Below are 18,950 nucleotides of genomic sequence, written 5' to 3'. Positions count from 1 at the left end.
AGCTCCATTGTTTCAGCTGCAATTCTGTAGCTTCTTTCTGAAGAGTAAGCCCCATTGAACTCAATGAGGCTCGCTTCTGAGTAGACATTTATAGGACTGCAGTGTTAATCTCTTAAAACTCAGTCCATTGAATTGCTTGTTTATGCAGTAATGCAGGATTTCCCTCCATCCTAGGAACTGGACAAAAATGAGTTCACAAATGTATCCCTCTTGTTGAAGTGCATTCAGCAGTATTGTAGAAGTGATCCTCGAGATGGTGTAAATTTGCTTCTTCAGGAGGGATTGATAGCAAAGATAAGTAACCCTATGCGTGAATGGTTGTTTAAGTGCTATGCTGTGTATAAACCATACTAATGCTCCATGAAACAGAAATTTCCTTGTTCTTAGAAGTGGTGATCTTAGCCCAGAGCTGACCAAAGCAAACTTCTAAATAGCCCTCCTTTCCATTGCTGATTCATTGTCTCCCCTCCCCCTCCCCCTCCCCCCCACCAAAAAAACCCCAAACCATTTAATTTTTTTTGCAGTCAGTTTGTTTGACCTCATTTTCTTACTTATGGACAAGGATGACAATCTTTTTTGTTTTATGCAGCTAGGCATGGTTCTGTGGAGATTTGTGTTATTTCATTGAAAGAAGAAATTGGTTTCATAAATTGGGAATAACCCACATGAGACGGGCAGGCAATATCCATGGGCAGCTTTTATCTTACTCTTCAACCCTCCCTGTATAATAAAAACACTCGTGGGTCCCCATTCCCATGTAATTGTCTTCTTTCTCCTAGCTGCATTTCTGTAAGTAGAAAACTAGCTTTGAGACATTCCTTTGACTTTGCATCTTGTTTGTTTTACATGGTCATTTGGTTTGAAAGAACCAGAGAATTTCTCAGCCTGATCGAACCAAGTGAAAGTACATTCTTGGTCCACCTTGTTGAAGACTTCTTCGACACTGCCTTGGTAAGTGCACAGAGACAAACGTGCTGTGTTGCCTTTTGGCAACCATATTTGTGCGCCATGAAGCGGCTGGTTATGAACCCCATGAATCTCACTTTTCCCTGTAGCCATGCCTATTTGTGACCTTTATTTTGAAAAAGTGCTTTTTGGACTTGACCTTTTCCCACGTGGACGTAGGGATGGGGGAGCCTGTGGCCTGCCGGAATTTGTCGGACTCCAACTCCCATGAGTCCCAAACAGCATGGCCAAAGGTCAGGGATGATGGGAGCTGTAGTCCAACAACATCTGGAGGAACAAGTTCCCCAGCTAGTGGTAAGCTAATGCTTTCCTTGTATGATTATAATGGACTGTATGGATGCAGCTTTGTGCAATACTAGGACATCATAGTAATGTGGAAAGCCATCCTGTGAGCCTGTTAATATGCAAAGATGCATGTGGTTGTTGTGCAGACCCTCCAAGTGTTCCTGTTTTCTAGGGACAGTCCTGGATTTACAGAAGCCGTAGCAGTTTCTGATTTAGTCCCAGATTATCCCACTTTTCCTTAAGATGTCTTTATTTTAATCAGAGAAATGTTGGAGGGTATGGAGTTTTGTCACACACCCCGAGCCAAAGAGATAACTATACAACCTTTAAAAGGCATCTGTATGTATAGGGACTTTATAAAAAATGTTTCTATATACGTTGGAAGTTACCCAGAGTGGCTGGGGAACCCCGTCGGATGTGTGGGGTATAAATATTATTATTGTTATTGAATACGATGTCCCTTTCTTTATTGGAGAAATGTTGAAGGGTGTGGTTGTGCAAGTTAAGGCTGATTTTGATAAATGCTCCCAGTGATAAACTGGACAATGGAAGTTGCTTCTGGGCTTCCATGTGTCTGCAGGAACATTATGTTCATTTCCCATATGGTTCAGCTGCATTGTAGCAAGTACCCATGCCAGCGCCACAGGGTGGCAATGCTAGTGAGGCCAGCATCCATGACATCTGTGGGATCCATGACATCTCTGGGACAAATGTGGGATTTGCTGCTTCAGATTTTCCTGTGAAGACCCAACCATGCAATTTTTGCTGGAAGCTATATTGTTCAAAGTAAATAGCAGTTGGCCCTAACGTGTCATCGTACTACGTAGTATTTTTACAAAACCTGCATGGAAAAATGGGAATGTAGAAAATGCATGTGAAAATCTGTACATGGTTGAAATGCACTGCATGAATGACAATGATAATAATTCAGGACGAGTCTAAATTTGAAAAAAAACTCAGTGTTGAGGAGCAGAAACTTGTTCAGTTTGAACCTGGCCGGTATTACGGTTAAGCACACTTTACAATGCTGTGATATATTAGTGCTGGTGTGTAAGTTTTATAAACTGGGCAGTATTTTGAATGTGCTACATTTTGATGCATGCCAATAAGGTATTAACTTTGAGTTATATCCATTCTGTTTCTCTTCCCATCCCTGCAACATCTTGCTTTCAGATTATCGGCAAAAGCAACGCTGAAGGTCAGTCGCTAAATACCTTTAAGTATCTGATGATGATTTATTATCAGAGCAGTCCCAAGGCAACATGACAAAAGACAAATACAAAAATTACATTTTAAAAAAAGAAATGGTGGTTTGAAGTAGAGAAAATTTATGGCTGTTAAATGCATATGATTTGTGACTACAATACTATGCATACCTCTCCAGGAGTAAATCCTATGGAACACATTGAGATTTACTACTGTGTAAACATGCAATATTTTTGTTCGGCTTTCTTTCTATATTGTTTTGAGTCCTTGTGGAGAATAGGAGTAAACAAAAGAAGTGAGGCTGCCAGGTTTATTTAGACTGAATTAGACAACCAATTAATACTTTGGATCAGTGGTTCCCAATTAGCTAAGTACTGAGGAGCCCCTGTTTTTCAAAAGCCACGAACCCCTAATTTGGAATATTTTGATATCTCTGTGGTAGTTTTTGTTATGTGAATGGTGCCACAGACCCCCGGTACCTGCGGACCACCAATTGGGAACCACTGTTTAGCTCATTCTAGTGGGTCCCCTCTAGTTAATCAGTCTGAGAGATTAGGATACTGTTGTCTGTTTCTGATGTTTTGTTTCTGATGCTTTGCTGTAGTAAGGAATTGGAATGGGGGACACACTATAAATGGATTTTCCTTCTGTTGTCTTCCATATTGCGAAAGTCACACACACTTCAGTAATGTACAAATATATTTAATTGACTAAAAAGCAAATTATTGATCAGCTAAAAACGATCTAATCTGTGTTCAGCTCTAGTAAAAATGCAATAGGTATTTAAAATTCTACAATGAGGGAGCGAAAAGCAAACCTCTTCTACAGTGGTACTTCGGGTTAAGTACTTAATTTGTTCCGGAGGTCCGTTCTTAACCTGAAACTGTTCTTAACCTGAAGCACCACTTTAGCTAATGGGGCCTCCCGCTGCTGCCGCGCCGTCAGAGCACGATTTCTGTTCTCATCCTGAAGCAAAGTTCTTAACCCAAGGTACTATTTCTGGGTTAGCAGAGTCTGTAACCTGAAGCGTATGTAACCTGAAGCGTATGTAACCTGAAGTGTATGCAACCCGAGGTACCACTGTACAATATTACAAAAAGCAGGTGACACTGATTTGGGAAGATTGCTATTCAAATAAGAGAGACTGTGGCACTGCTTTGAAACTTAGAGGTCTTGCTGCCTAACTGGTAACAAATGTGTGTTTCTCTCCCAACATTTCTGTTATAGGGAAAAAACAGTTGCTGGAGTCTTTCATACCATATTTAGGACATCTAGCTGCTGATTCTCATGTGAGCTGTTTCCTTCGACAGGAGGTCAGTTTCAAACAAGGAATATGTGAAATGATTTCTAGGAAGTAAATCAAAGTCATTAGTTACTTAATCTTGTCTTCCTACGTTTCTTACACTTCCTGCATCAAAGGCTTTGAGAACCTTAAACACTCTGCTAGATAAAACTGGAAAAGAGGAGAAAAAGAAGTTTGCCGGGTCTGAAGAGATGTGTCTGCTTATGTAAGCATCTTTGTCACATGTGGACTTGATCCTTGTGTGTCTTCTGTGCTCTGTTAGGTGCTAGGAAGGAATCTTTCCCCTCATTTCTTATTATATGTACTTAACAGAAGGTTTGAATTTTTGCTGAAGTAAATGAGGAGACATTTGCATCCAATAATGTCTTGCATTTGTGCAGTGTGGCTAGCCTATGTGGTCCTGCAGCTGTTTTTGGACTACAACTCCCATTATCCCTGACCTCAACTAGACCAAACGCACCACTGGCTATCTAAGAACATAAGACTAGTCCAGGGGTCTGCAACCTTTAAGACAAAAAGAGCCACTTGGACCCATTTCCGAAGAAAAATAACCTGGGAGCCGCAAACATGCGCGCCGCTGCCCTCCGATCTGACAGCGGGCGGGAAGGTGACGTCGGGACGCTGTGTGACTAACGCACGCACCGCCCCCATGCGACGTCACAGCCAGTACAGTGCCCGCCACAGTGGGGAGTGTCGGGGCGCACAATGCGCCTCCTCCCCTCGCTAGTATCCGCCCAGGAGCTGCGGCAAAGGTGTAAAAGAGCCACATGTGGCTCCAGAGCCGCGGGTTGCTGACCCCTGGACTAGTCTGTTGGACAAGGCCTATGGCCCATCTAGTCCAGTTTTCACGGTGGCCAACCAGATGCCTGTGGAAAAGCAGAATATGAGCACAGGAGCACTCCATAAATAGCCCTGCTTCAGTTACTGCTGGGAAACATATGGAAACAGTTTTAAATTTTTGTATACCACAGCACTGTGCCTGTAGCTGAAGATCAAATATGTCTGTTCAAGTGAAGAACTTCCTTTTATGAATGGTGCATTTGAATATTAGGGAGAAAGGCATTTGGTTGCTGTGGCCCTAAACTGCTACGTTGCTTCAAAAAGATTAAATTGGACAGTCTTGGCAAAAGTTCCCTTTAAGTCCACTCCTGTTATGCATGTTTTGTTTCTCGGTTTTGACTTTTCATACCTTATGTCTAAATATTTAATCCCCAATTGTTTCTCTCTCACTCTCTAAGGCTTAAAGCTCATTAATGGGTTATGTTGTTTCAGGAAAGAACTTGCAAAAGCAATTCTGGATGTTGGTGGTAAGAAAATCTTATCATCTTGGTTGGGGCTGGGAAAAGGCCAGGTACCTGTTTTGACCAGGCCTTAGAATCTGATGCTAAAATCCAAGAATACGGAAACTCCTGTGTAGAGTGGTGCTTTTCAACTGATGTTAGCTGTAAAACTAAGCGGCTGCCTACGAATTGAGTGAAGCCACCCACATGTGCCCTGATGTCCCAGTGAAATGTCCCTTACCAGCTTTTGCCCACTCACATGATCAGGACTTACAAAGCCCTTTTACCTGCCTCACATCTAATGGCGTAGATGATGCCAGGTGAGCAAAAACAGGTGGGCAAAAACAGCGCATGGACCAAATGCAAAGACCTGGTAGGCCTGATTAGTCCCAGGGAATGCTTGGGTGAGATTGTTGTAGCTTCCCTGCCATCACTAGTTGCTCTAATATCTGATGCACCCCATTCTTCTTATTCCTGCATTGTGTTAAAATGTTAAGGGAATACTGACTAGGCATGGGTTAAACTGCTGTCTCTAAAGAACAAGAATTAATTTGAAGCAACTCTTCTTCAGAAATGCTACGTGCAAACAAATATTTTGATATTAATAACTTTTTAAGCAATAGGTTCTTTGGAAAGGTGAGATCTCTTCCCTAGCAGTAGAATTAAATTAGGTGCATTAGTGGCGCTAGTTCTAATTCCCATGGTTTTTTATGGGACAAAAGTGGCAAACCTTTGTTGAGTCATAGCCAATGAACCTGTAATGGTTGCACATGAATATTTGACTATTCTCGGAAATGCAAAAGTCATAAGACTGTAGTAATAAATCACATTTTCCTTTAGCAAGATAAATAGTGTAGCAATAGCATCAAACTCCCCAGGAGGGAAGGAAAGCATGCTGCTTTTTAAAATATTGGAATAATGGACTCGGGCAAAGGCTGAATATAAAGCGGAATAGTTCTTGATCTAAACTTGTAGTGCAAGGAAGGATGGAAGGAAGTTTTTCATCACTTGGTAAGATACTTTGCATATGGGATGCTGAATATATTGTTTCCAAGAACTCTTTTCTTTGTGCAGACTATGATATCCAGATTGCTATTGTGGAAGCCCTGTTCAGGATAATGTTGAAAAAGCTGAGAGATGATCTTGTTCACAACTGGTTTGAAGATCAATACCTTGCTAAGGCTTTTAGAGAAATCAAAGAAAGAGATTTTGAGACAGTAAGGGTTTTTGTTTTTTTGGCTTCTTGTTTTTGCTAATCTTCAAATGTATAGCAACAGCGCAATTTTTTTTGAAAGGGTATAGCAAACTGGTTTCTCTCCCTTTTCACTGAATTAATGGATGTAATCTGCTAACAGTGCATTCTCATGAAGAAAATCAAACATCGCTGGTTGTCTTTAAAACAAATCTGAAGCTGACTGATTTGTGATATTCCGGCCTTCTGAACTCATTTTGCATTTGTACGGTGGCTTATGTGCCACTGGGAAGAGCATGCAATGTTTTGTTTTTTTAAAAAAAATGGAATTGGCGTTGGAACAATTTTTGAAAATAATTGTCACATTCTGCTTTGCTTCCCCCCCCCCCCCGAAGGATTCCAGGTTATTTCTTAACAAACTGAATGAAAGACTTGGAGATAAAAGAAGGTAAGGAATTGCCACGAACATGCTCACCTGAGAGAGTTTGAGCACCCATTTATCACAGGCTTTTGCAGGTTTTGTTTACCGACTCTATTTCTGGGCTTACCCACAGAAGTAACTGGGTGCCCCAGACTCTTTCCTCCCCACCCAATGTAGGCATGTCCCTTCTGAGGTGCTGCTGAGGCAAGCTTGCTATGAGTCCCAAGTTCTCCCGTTCAGGCCAGTAATGCATAAACTCCAGTGTCTAGGCATGTGAAGTTATGTTGCAGAACTACACCAGTCTTGAGCACTGAAAGCATGGAGGCAGAAAGATGTAGCGCTACAGATCATGTCAGATACAAATTCAGCTTCGGAATGGATGGCAGTTTGCTGAGTTGGTCTTAAAAGCTTCAAAAGTTACAAAGCTAAGAATCAGCATGCTGTCACCTTGATACTTATAAGAGAGAATCTGGATGGTGAGTTTTTCGGTTGCTCTCGCTCATGCACACATGGAGGAGACATTGGGGGTGGAATTTTCCTGTGGGAGGCTTATCCAGTTGAGCCCAAAAGTACAGGGCTTAGTCATGTACAAATATTGGGTCAGCTTAGAAGAAGAGAGGAATAATAATTTGGATTTGATATCCCTCTTTATCACTACCCTAAGGAGTCTCAAAGTGGCTAACATTCTCCTTTCCCTTCCTCCCCCACAACAAACTCTCTGTGAGGTGAGTGAGGCTGAGAGACTTCAAAGAAGTGTGACTGGCCCAAGGTCACCCAGCAGCTGCATGTGGAGGAGCGGGGATGTGAACCTGGTTCACCAGATTACGAGTCCACTGCTCTTAACCACTACACCATGCTGGCTCCTACTTAGTGGCTTAGTGGGGGGAGTCATCTTTGAAGCTGGCCCTGCCACTCATGGGGTTTAGCTAATTATGTAGAAATATTATTTCCTGGTTTCAGTATTGGGCATTTTGGATAGTAAGGTCTTAATACTTAGAATCATAGAATTGCAGAGATGGAAGGGAGCCTGAGGATCATCTAGACCAGTGGTTCTCAACCTGTGGGACCCCAGATGTTGTTGGACTACAACTCCCATCATCCCTGAGCTCTGGCATTGCTAGCTAGGGGTGATGGGAGTTGTAGTTCAACAACATCTGGAGACCCACAGGTTGAGAAAGGCTGCTCTAGTCCAACTCCCTGCAATGCTGAAATATGCATCCCTCCCATACAGGGATCGAACCTGCAACCTTGGCATTATCAGCACCACACTCTAAGCAACTGCTGTCCTGTTAACTTAAAGGAATCTGTTTTTTTTAAAAAAAAAAACAATGATGAATATTCAGGCTATTTAATGGCATTTTCCCATCAAGTAGTGCATTTGACATGCTTGGAATGATTTCTGAAATTTGACGGTAGGCTAAGGCCATAGATGTGAAATAAATTTACTTACGAGTTCTGTCTGCTTCCCAACATACATTCAAGTCTCCCTTTGCTCAAGCTTCTAAACATCTTGAAAGGGCAAACTTTCTTTCACAGGAGATCGGAGATGGTTTATTCATTTGTTTTTCAAATTTTTTTTGCCCTGATTCCATTGTTGTCGAAATCTGCTGGGTGTTTCCCCAGCGGCATGGAAAGAGCTATGTGGCCACGTCAGAAGCTGGAAGTCATGTGTGCATGTCTGCTTCCTATTCCAGTGTTGTCCTCCAGTGCGACGCTGGCTCAGGCAGTATCCATATTTGCAACCTCTTTCACTTGATACGCTGATATGATTGCCTTGGTAGTACTGTGGAAAGGAAAGGATCTTACTTAATGAAGTGTGAATTGCTGATGGGGCATGGGAAGAGATGCGGGCCCACCTTGTTTGCCATGGCAGATGGTGTTGATGTGAGCTGGTGCTGACCTGCCTTGAAGTTCTCCAAACAGATGGGCTAGCTTAGGCTCAATCACCACCTCTCATGTTCAGTCTTGCTGTAGGTCATTGCTAACTTGGAGGACTGCCACTGCAATTGTACATTAAGTGGCTTCTGATGCTGTGAGAGAACAGCATGGGCACATAGATCACAGGAAGTCAACGGGTCACCCTCCATACAGTGGTACCTCGGGTTTCAAACGCTTCGGGTTACAAATGCTTCAGGTTACAGACTCCGCTAACCCGGAAGTAGTACCTCGGGTTAAGAACTTTACCTCAGGATGAGAACAGAAATGCCGTGGCGGCAGCGGGAGGCCCCATTAGCTAAAGTGGTACCTCAGGTTAAGAACAGTTTCAGATTAGGAACGGACCTCCGGAATGAATTAAGTTCTTAACCAGAGGTACCACTGTATATTGTTAGATTTCAGGTCCCATCAGCCCCAGTCAGTATGCCCTGTGGTCAGGGGTGGCAGAAATCTTAGTCCAGTGACATTTTTGTAGGACACCAAATTGACTACCCCCTGGCATGCATACGGTTACACATCTGGGACATGTTTGTACTCGTCCATTTCCATTCTCAGGCTTGCCAGCGCTGCTTGTGGGGCATTTTCTACCTGCTTGGGCTGCACTTAGCATTGTCTGCTTTAAATAAAAATGTTGTGAAAGGCATTTATTATTATTATTATTGAAAGATTTTTCATAGGTAACAAAAGTACATTCAGTGTCTCTGTTTTAGGCATCCTTCATACAGTCGTTTTGAGACATTTTTTGTTGTAGTTAATGTGGGGTGGTGGCAAGGTGGGGAGGGAGAGGGGAGAAAGTAGAGAAAGAGAAAGTTTGGAGGGAGATGAGCTATTTCCATAGCTGTGAGATGGGGGAAGCAGGGGTCGGAGCAGATTGTATTTGAGACCGATATCCTAGTGGCGAATTTGTTCTTTTGCAGGGTTTACTCAGTTCCATGCAAAGCTGCTGTTGCTGATGCGAACATGGTAATGCTTAAAAATCGCTGTGATATTGCATTAAGCTCGATAATGTTTAATAGGGCTCCTATGGCCTTCTTCAGGTATTTTGCATCTGAGCAACGTAAATACATGAGAGGGAGGTGGTGGGGAGCAGCATGCCACCTCCATCGTTGTCTTGGTTGCTGTCTACAACTGGGAGGGCAGACTTCTGAAACTGGAAGCTCCCTGTCCTCTTAGAGGCTCCCTGAGTGTTTTTAGACTTCTCATTTTTCCAGGGACCTAAAATGTACAGGAGGCTCTCCCTCCTATCTCACAAAAGACCACAAAAACAGAGTCTCTTTAACTATATCAAAGCTGGCTAACTTGGAAAAACCTTCATTTTACACTGCAGCTGTCCACGTGCAGCAAAGGCTAAGTGGCCTCGTTTCTCTTGCAAGACACCTTTGGGGGAGATGTTTTGGGAGAGATGGAGAAAGGAAGGCTTAGCCACTACCCCTGCCACTTGGTGTTGGGACCCCCATGGTGGTCAAAGCAGTACTCATGGCTTTGTAACATATGTGGCTTGTTTCTTGTGTTCCCTAAACCATTAAGCAAGATATTTACAATTTGTAGAAGGGTATCCATGTTAGTTGCAGCAAAAACGTGTGTCTTACAACGACACCTTGAAGATGAACAAATGTGGCTTAAGCTTTCATGTACTGAAGTCCACAGGTTATCGAGTTTTTCCTTTCTTTCTGAAAACAAGCAGAAAAGTTTCCCATTTCTTTCCAAGTTACAGAAACCAGCTGATGACAAACTAAAGGAGTTTTGGATTGACTTCAATTTTGGAAGTGAGAGCATTACTTTCTACGTGGACAGCCTTGAGGTAAAAAGAAAAGAAAAAGATAATGAGCTCCTTTGCCCTTGGCTGCTCTTCGCTGTACTAAAATAACGGACACAATTTTACTTCAAATATCCTTTCAGGGTGGTCTTTGGGAGTCGGTGAGGTTGGCAAAGGAAGCAGTTAGTAGCTATCGTCTGACAGGTGAGACTCATACGCTCAAAGGAAACGTATATGTGTAAACTGAGCTTGTGCGAATGGAGAGAAATCTTAGTTACTGTTGACAGGAAATAGACACTCGCTGTATGAATCGAGATGTGAAACAGGAAGAGTGTTTTAGATTCTTAAGGTGTTTTGTGGGGAAACATGAGTGGCTTCAGATTCAAGAGAGCCTTTTTCTGGAATTTGCTCTCTCTGCTCTCTCTAGTTATCCCACTCTGTGTAGATGACAGGAGCGGCCATCTTGCCATAGGCAAATAATGGTAACTTTTGACATGTAGGGGGAAGATAGCAGATACGGAAATACACCATGAGGTTTTTTTGGGTTTGGAGAAAGGTTAAACCATTATTGCAGCTGCAATTGTTTTTGTGGTCTGCCTTTGTGGTGCCTTATTTATGCTGTTTGAACAAAGTGTTGGCATCTTCTAGAAAACATGCATTTTTCTTTTTTTCTAAAGAGGAAGGGGGAGAAAAGATTCTTAAAATGGTCTTGAAGGATCCCACGGCCATCAACAAAAAAGAAGTAAACAAGATACAAATTCACTTTGATAACCAGTTTGATGTGTTGACACAGCTCTTCAATGTAATGGGAAACGATAAAGTGATGGCAAGTATTTCTCCCCCTCCCTTCATTTGACCTTTGTTCAGAACCCTTCTGTGGTCTTGAATTTTGTGTGTCATGTTGGTTCACTTTATGGACGTTAATATAACAGCCAAGTGCTCAGGTCATTTGTTAAATAAGCACAACTAATACCTGCTCCATTTGCCTCATGTTATAAAGCATTGGCTGGTTGCTTAATAATAACAACAAAATTCAAAACTGGAAAGCTGCAGATTCTGAACTTGGCAGGCATTTTTTCATTTCCTACAACTTTTATCCATGAGCGAGTGCTTTTCCTGGATTAAACTCTGCTTTTCCAATAACTTAATTGAACAGATAGTGCTTGACCAAGATGACGATAACTGCAGTGGAGATCAGCCACAGCAAAGTACAATAGGTGAGTGTCTTTTGAATGCACCAATATTAGTATCCAAGTCAGATGTGATGCTTAATTGTAGTCTTCCTGGGTCCTCCGGCCATTTGATTCTAGATATCTGGTACCCAAGGAGAGGATGCTCTTCCTTGTGGCATTTTGTGGTTGTAATTCCAGGTGCATCCCAGTGAAGATTGCCTGGTGCTAACTGTGATTACTTTTTTGGTGCTGTGCAAAGTCGTCTTTATTTGCTCAGGCGATCAGCATGTTTTATAATAGCCGGTCAATTATGTGCGTCTTACAGATTTACTGATTTTAACTGTGGTTTTGGCTGTTGCTTCTGTGATTTGTACTGAATGCTTTTTTTGTTGTTGCTCATCACCCTGAGAGGTTTTGTACTGGAGGGCAGCCTGTAAATTTACTGACAGTCTATTAACTGTCTCAGCCATGTATGTAATATCCTCAATCTTACCTTTTGCCATATCCTGTATATAAAGATCCCCATCTGTACAAGAGCAGCAATTTTAGCAAAAAAAAGAGGACTCTTTCTAGCCTTTCCCCCTTTTTGTGTTGGTTTAATTTCACAACTGTTGTGTGCTTCTTCCTTGCACTCTCTTGGCTATTGCTTCAGGAGACTTGAGTGTGGAAGCATCGTTATTATTTTTAATATTACACACACACACACACACACACACACACACACACACTTATTGATATAAACACATACAGAATACAACCCTTGTTTTTATTCAGCCCTTGTTTTTTTCCACGACCGGAGTTCACTGAGATTGAGAAGAGAGGATTGCATTGCTGCCCCTTCGCCTTTCCACAGCTGGCATTCCAGAAGCATTCCTTTTTAGAGTTATGCCTCCCTATCTTCACAGGGAGAATTAAACAAAGGGTAAATTGAGATTTGGGTTGGGCTTTCCCTTGGTCTTGGCGCCACGCTTCATTTGCAGTAAGAGCCATCTCTCTTCCAGGGTATTAGGGTCAAGGGTGTTTTTTTAAACACATGGCTTGTGCAAATGTTTCTGATGAGAGAAATAGTTTGTGCATCCGAAGCACCCCAACTGAACATGCCCGACTGAGCCGGTTTTCTCAATAAAGAAGTCATTGACAAGTCAAGATGGACCATGGCAAAGAGGGGCCAGAAGTGAGGGGTCTATGTGTGTGGTTGGAGACTTCATGTCTCTACTGTTTACATCCTGAGTATGTTTACATCAGGGGCTGTATGGGTGGCACCAGAGCTAATCATGGAGAAAAAAAGTCTTAATCTGGAACAAATGCCTCCTTCCTTTAGTTTTCACCAGGCATAGGCAAACTCCGGCCTTCCAGATGTTTGGGACTATAATTCCCACCATCCCTAGCTAACAGGACCCATGGTCAGGGATGATGGGAATTGTAGTCCCAAACATCTGGAGGGCCAGAGTTTGCCTATGCCTGGCTTTCACCATAGCTACCTTTTTAGAGCCTCGTTCAAGTCTATTCTGAGTTTGGTGGGGTTCATGTCAAGTATTTTTCTTCCTTACTACAACCAACTAATACAGCTACAGTGCTGGAAAGCAAGTGAAATTAATCATTTGTGACCAGGCTTTTTTTTTCTATCCAGAATGGAAGCCTCCCCTCTCCTCAGCTGAACAGCCTCAACAAGCCTCTGGCTGGCAAGGAGACACCCAGAGCCCGAAGATTATCCTCTTTGAGCTCTGGAGTGGGTCTGCTGGGGAAAGTGCACTCTGGCACCTTTTTTCTGGGGGAAAAAGCACTGTTTGAGACTATAGTGTGACATAGAATGTAGAACACACACACACATATATGCATTACACTTCATATAAATGGTAGACAGCTGGGGTTGAGGTTTTTTCCTGACCAAACCATACAATTATGAAAAAGTTTATATTGTATCAAATTAAATGTGGCTCCTTCCGATACTTCTGAAACTGCATAGAAAGAGGGAAACGTTTTTAAAAGCTGGGGGAAAGAAAGAGGGATTTTAAAATGGGAACTCTGGAAGGATGGTAAAATGGGGCAGCTTCTGGAGGTATTGGGGTGTGTGGTAAAATGCATTTGAACCCTTGGACAACAGCATGCCCATGTTTGGCCTAGAAAATTTGTCTATACTGCTGATTTTTTTTATTATCATTTTTTTACAGTGGTAAGCAGACATGTGGAGAGTAGAAAAGATCTTGAGGGTTCAGATTCCTTACTGAACATTTCAACATTACTGTCGGTTGCAGCTACATCCGTGAGCATATTTGGGGACAACATTTGCCAGATGGGGTTGTTGCAGTTGCTGGCTGCCCAGCTTTCTGTTCTTTCCTTTGCTGCTGAATACAAGTGAATACAAAATTACATAGAGCCATGTGACATCATAGCTCAGTCGGTAGAGCACGAGACTCTTAATCTCAGGGTCGTGGGTTTGAGCTCCTTGTTGGGCAGAAAGATTCCTGCATTGCAGAAGGTTGGACTTAGATGACCCTCATGGTCTTTTCCAACTCTACAATTCTGTTATTCCATTCTATGAACTACTCATCAAAATCCAGTATCCCCAACCCTCATAATGTCCTCAGCTGACAGCTGTTGTAAAATTGTCAACTCAGCAGCCATATATGAACGAGAGAGGTAAAATGGTAGGAACTGAGAAAATAAAGAAGGTGTTGGGGAAAGTTGCTGTGTGTCAGAAGAAGCACTGCAGGAGCTGAAGCAAGGTGACCTAAATGGGGTTGGAGTGTTACTGTTTGAAGAGTTACTTTAAAAGTTCCCAAAAAAGTACATTGCTGCAAAGAGGGTGGCAAATAAAAACCCCAACAGGATTTGTTGGGACAGATGGGGGAGGGAGGAGGATCTTGATAATTAATTCACTATATATTTCGGAAAGTTGTTTGTTTGATATGCATTTGTATGCCTCAATTTTGCATGATGGTTCCTGAGATCAAGGAACAGGTTTTCATCTATGTTTGGATACAGTGGGAGCCATTTTGAAACAAATCTATGGCCCGAACCTTTCAAAACAGTGCTGATTTTGGGGGGTTTCTTAGAATTCCTGAGCAAAGCCAGGTGTGAACCTGCTAGCAGTATAATATTTGTTTATCCTGGTTAGCTTTCCCAGTAAGTCTATACAAATGCTACCACACATCATTGTTTGGCCCTTTATATATGAAGGAATGTCTCTACCCCCACCGTCCAGTTCTGAGGGCCTTCTGACAGTTCCTTCACTGTGAGAAGGGAAGTTATAGGGAACCAGGCAGAGGGCCTTCTTGGTAGTGGCTCCCGCTCTGGGGAACGCTCTCCTGTCAGATATCAAGGAGATAAACAATGACACAGTTTTCCTAAGAGATCTGAAAGCAGCCCTGTGACAGGAAGTTTTTAATGTTTGATTATGTTTTTAAATCTGTTGGAAGCCACCCAGAGTAGCCGGAGCAACCCAGTCAGATGGGCGAGGTACAAATAGTAGTAGTAGTACAGTCATACCTTGGGTTACAGATGCTTCAGGTTGTGTTTTTTTGGTTTATGGACCACCAGAACCCGGAAGTACCGGAACGGGTTACTTCTGGGTTTCGGCGGTCGAGCATGTGGAGAAGCACCGAATCGCAACCTGTGTGTGCGCAGACGCGCCGCTGCGGGTTGCGAACGTGCATCCAGCACGGATCATATTCACAACCCGAGCGTCCACTGTAATAGTTAATAATAATTAAAGGTAAAGGGTAAAGGGACCCTTGACCATTAGGTCCAGTCGTGACCCACTCTGGGGTTGCGGCGCCCATCTCGCTTTATTGGCCAAGGGAGCCGGCGTACAGTTTCCAGGTCATGTGGCCAGCATGACTAAGCCGCTTCTGGCAAACCAGAGGAGTGCACGGAAACGGCGTTTACCTTTCTGCCGGAGTGGTACCTATTTATCTACTTGCACTTTGACATGCTTTCAAACTGCTAGGTTGGCAGGAGCAGGGACCAAGCAGGGGATTCGAACCGCCGACCTTCTGATTGGCAAGTCCTAGGCTCTGTGGTTTAACCCACAGCGCCACCCGCATCCCTTGTATTAGTTATTCATCACCTGAAAGAAGAAGAAAATCTTGTTATGTAGGACTTCGCTGATTTTGCCCAAAGGCAAGTCTGCTTAAAAGCCTGTTTCCATGTCTAGCCTGAAAAAATACATTTCTAACTGGTGTAAATATCTATTTTCTTACATCTCCCAAACAGACGTTTATAAATGTACTCTGTTGATGCTCATCCACTACCTTTTTCTTTCTAGCAGAAAGCCATTGCTCCTGCAGATGCCACTGCAACTAGAGAGAGTCAACTGACAGGAAAACAAAATGACAGTCAAGGTCAGAATGGTTCTTGCTGTTTCCTGTTCCAAGGCCTCAATCCTAACCATGTCTACTCAAAAGCAAGTCCCGCTTAATTCAATGGGGCTTGCTCCCAGATAAATGAGGTTAAGATTGCAGGCTGTGTATGATTACTTATTATTTAAACCAGTAGGACCTGTTCAGAAAGTGAATGAATTTAGGGTTGGGTTTCTAGCCCTGCATGGCATTTTAATGTTTATAAACTCTGCTGATTTAGTTTTCTCTCCCTTTTTCAATTGAAAGCTTCTGGTGATGTAGGTGCAGTTTCTGGAACAAATGCTTTGAAAACTCCGCCATTGAAGACAAGTGCATCAAATGCCTCTCCACAGAGACGAAAGGATAGGGCTGTGTAAGTGCAGCCGTAGAGATCTCTATTAAAAGACAGTTTTATTGTGGAATGTTCAGTTGTCTGATGGTCCATCTGACTGCTTTGCAGCTTCATCAGTTTATATAGAAAGTGTCATGGGGGCCCCAGTTTTTTAAACTTGTGCTTTGTACAGGAAAAATTACAAGGCATCTTAGCATGGTCACTCTCCCTCAGCTAACCTACTTCAGGGAGGTTGTAATAAAAAAGAATGTACATTTGTGTGTTGCCCTATTTGGAAGTCAATAATATTGGACCTAAGTATCTTTACTTCAGAGAAAAATCCCACTGAAACTGGCTGGGCTTCCTTCCCAGCAAATTTGTGTTAGGACTGACATTTAAGCGAACTTTCCACAGATGCTATTTGGTTCTGTTGGCCTTGGGATGACAGCTCTGGCATATAATTCTTGCCTGTCATTCTTTCTGCTGCTTTTAGTGAGCCAGGCATTGAAGGCGAATCCCAACTGCAAGGTATACAAGCATTTCCCGTAGACGTGGATTTAAAGCTTTCACCCAGTTGCAACAGTACGGGTTTAGTGAAGGTAACTTGCATTTTTAAACTTGGTTTTCTTAGCAGGTTCCAAAGGTTTTAATTCTTTGCTTGTGTTCTGTTTCACTTGATTAGCTTATTGATTTTTTTACTTATTTAAGGGACTTGCACCTCACCTTTTGACAGGTTTGACGGGGGCGGGGCTTAGCACTGTATGTAAATGTGCAGTGAGCTGGAATGGAAGAAATTGTATATAATTGATTTCTGACAGTTAAAACACTGTTATTCCCTTTGATAACTGGCCCTACTTTGCTCGGTAGTATTCTTTTTTTCTAAAAAGTAACCCAAGAGACTTACCTTTACTGGTGTGAGGTAATTGCTGTTGTTTCATTATACCCACTTCTAATTAAAACAAAGCAGACTAGGTTCCCATTCTTGAATCTGTGATTATTTGACTCTCCATGTTTCCTTTCCAGGATACTCTGCTGGAGAAGACAAATGCCGTCAGAAGTTCAGCCAGACAGATCACAGAGGCAAAGTAAGGAAGTTTTGTTTGGTATGTTTTAAACCAGGGGTTGATAACCTAAGGCCCATGGACCACAAGCAGCCCATGGGGGTCATTTAATTGGCCCATGGACCCCTGCCACCCGGTCGGTCAGCTCCCATGCACTGCACCAAACCAGCGTGGAGCAGAGCAGGGACCGCCTTCCACGACACTGGCCGGCTTCCCATTGGCTGCAGGAAGCTCCTGCAGCCAATGGGAAACTGCACACGCCGCCTCCGTGCCAGAAGGAGCGAAGGAAATAGTATTTACATGTGTGCGCACACACACTCCAGCCCACCATGCCGTCTGCGGGACCATGAACCGGCCCAAGCCACAAAAACTTTGCCAACCCCTGTTTTAAACAGACGGGGCAAATTTTTTAAATTTACATATTATCCACTGATTAAGGGCAAGTAATTCTGTTTCAAACATCCACAATACTCTGTTCATGGCAGAAGTATAATATTTTTAAAGTAGCTCCTAAGGATCAGAGGTTACCTTAACTTTTTTAATACATTTCATGAGGTGATTTTTCATGTTCATTTCTCATGGTTGACAAATTATCCATATTCGTTCTCTGTGAAGTGAGAAGAAGTATTTTGCACATCAGAGAAACCCACAGGAATCTGCCATGGCCTGGTATGAATGATACCAAGAAGCACTAAATTGGTATAAATCCCTATGTGACTGTGGTGGACTTTGGTAATCTTTGCTAACATGGTGCCCTAAGGGAGGCCAAAATCTGGCACAAACAAATGGATCTTCTCAGTTATGGATTGTCTCAATTTTGCACCCTCTCAGCTTGGCATCCTATGTGGGCAGTCCGCCCACACCACCCTAAATCTGGTGTTGACCATGTAAAAATGTAGCCCAAGAAATGTCAGTCCATCGAGAATCATAAGGGCAGGAAGTGGGAGAGCCCATGCCTTGCAAGCAGACAATTCCAGGTTGAACCCTTGACGCTTCCAGTTAAAACGAACTAGACAGCAGATGCTTTGGAAATCTTCCACCAGAAATCCGGGAGAACCGCTTCTGGTCAATCAAAATCAAGCCTGGACTAATAGTGTGTCCAATATGCAGCTTCCTGTTGTCCTAAGAGGCCATCATGCTGGAGGTGGGTAGGGGGTAGCTGAGTTCAGCCATTGATTTGGAAAGCTATGGCTGCAGCTCCGCCCATCTTTGAATTTTCATAGCGACTGTAAAAATGCATCCTGCTTTTAGGTTATTTTTACAGGAGTAAAAAGTTCTGTTTATCTGGAAACATTCACTTTGCAGGAAGGATGCGTACGAATTCGAATACACGTCTGATCCTGCCACACATGAGATGGTGAGACACTTAAGTTGGAGAAATGTTTTGAACAGAGTTTTTGGTGAACAAATTATATCGTGAATAGTTAATATGAATTGTGCCCTTCTCTTCCACCTTTCCCACACACCTAGTAGTTAGTGGTGTTTCTCAGACACCCTGAATTTGGTTGTTGTTTTTTTAAAGAGAAAGATTTTGTGCCCTAGGTTTGCTACTTGCTGGCAGTAGTAAATTAGAAATGAATTCATAGCTGAGACTTCAAACGCAGCTTTGGAGGAAATTTGGTGAGATCACTACAGGGCCTAGTAGAATTATTGTGCTGGGGTTGGGAGTGTTTTTCATTTTTAAAAAACCAAACCCAAAAAA

The 18,950-nt window shown here is 42.8% G+C and overlaps 1 protein-coding gene across 1 annotated transcript in view; it reads left to right on the top strand.

The window, feature by feature from the left end:
- The window catches only part of SYCP2L (synaptonemal complex protein 2 like), a gene marked incomplete at its 5' end in the record, with an annotated part of 31,269 nt that overhangs the window by 557 nt on the left and 11,762 nt on the right, over positions 1 to 18,950 (top strand). Inside the window, 17 exons of the mRNA XM_083749561.1 lie at positions 175 to 317; positions 780 to 951; positions 2,425 to 2,449; positions 3,685 to 3,770; positions 3,877 to 3,965; positions 5,033 to 5,067; positions 6,115 to 6,257; positions 6,628 to 6,680; positions 8,435 to 8,537; positions 10,297 to 10,389; positions 10,488 to 10,548; positions 11,022 to 11,174; positions 11,505 to 11,561; positions 13,688 to 13,871; positions 16,681 to 16,786; positions 17,211 to 17,272; positions 18,554 to 18,605. Coding sequence (XP_083605687.1) covers positions 175 to 317; positions 780 to 951; positions 2,425 to 2,449; positions 3,685 to 3,770; positions 3,877 to 3,965; positions 5,033 to 5,067; positions 6,115 to 6,257; positions 6,628 to 6,680; positions 8,435 to 8,537; positions 10,297 to 10,389; positions 10,488 to 10,548; positions 11,022 to 11,174; positions 11,505 to 11,561; positions 13,688 to 13,871; positions 16,681 to 16,786; positions 17,211 to 17,272; positions 18,554 to 18,605 — 1,617 coding nt within the window. The remainder of the gene's footprint in view (positions 1 to 174; positions 318 to 779; positions 952 to 2,424; positions 2,450 to 3,684; positions 3,771 to 3,876; positions 3,966 to 5,032; positions 5,068 to 6,114; positions 6,258 to 6,627; positions 6,681 to 8,434; positions 8,538 to 10,296; positions 10,390 to 10,487; positions 10,549 to 11,021; positions 11,175 to 11,504; positions 11,562 to 13,687; positions 13,872 to 16,680; positions 16,787 to 17,210; positions 17,273 to 18,553; positions 18,606 to 18,950) is intronic.

The sequence above is a fragment of the Podarcis gaigeae genome (assembly GCF_964106915.1).
Source record: "Podarcis gaigeae genome assembly, chromosome: 7".
Classification (NCBI taxonomy): domain Eukaryota; kingdom Metazoa; phylum Chordata; class Lepidosauria; order Squamata; family Lacertidae; genus Podarcis; species Podarcis gaigeae.
Note: the sequence above shows the minus strand (reverse complement) of the source record. Positions and strands in the feature narration are given on the sequence as shown.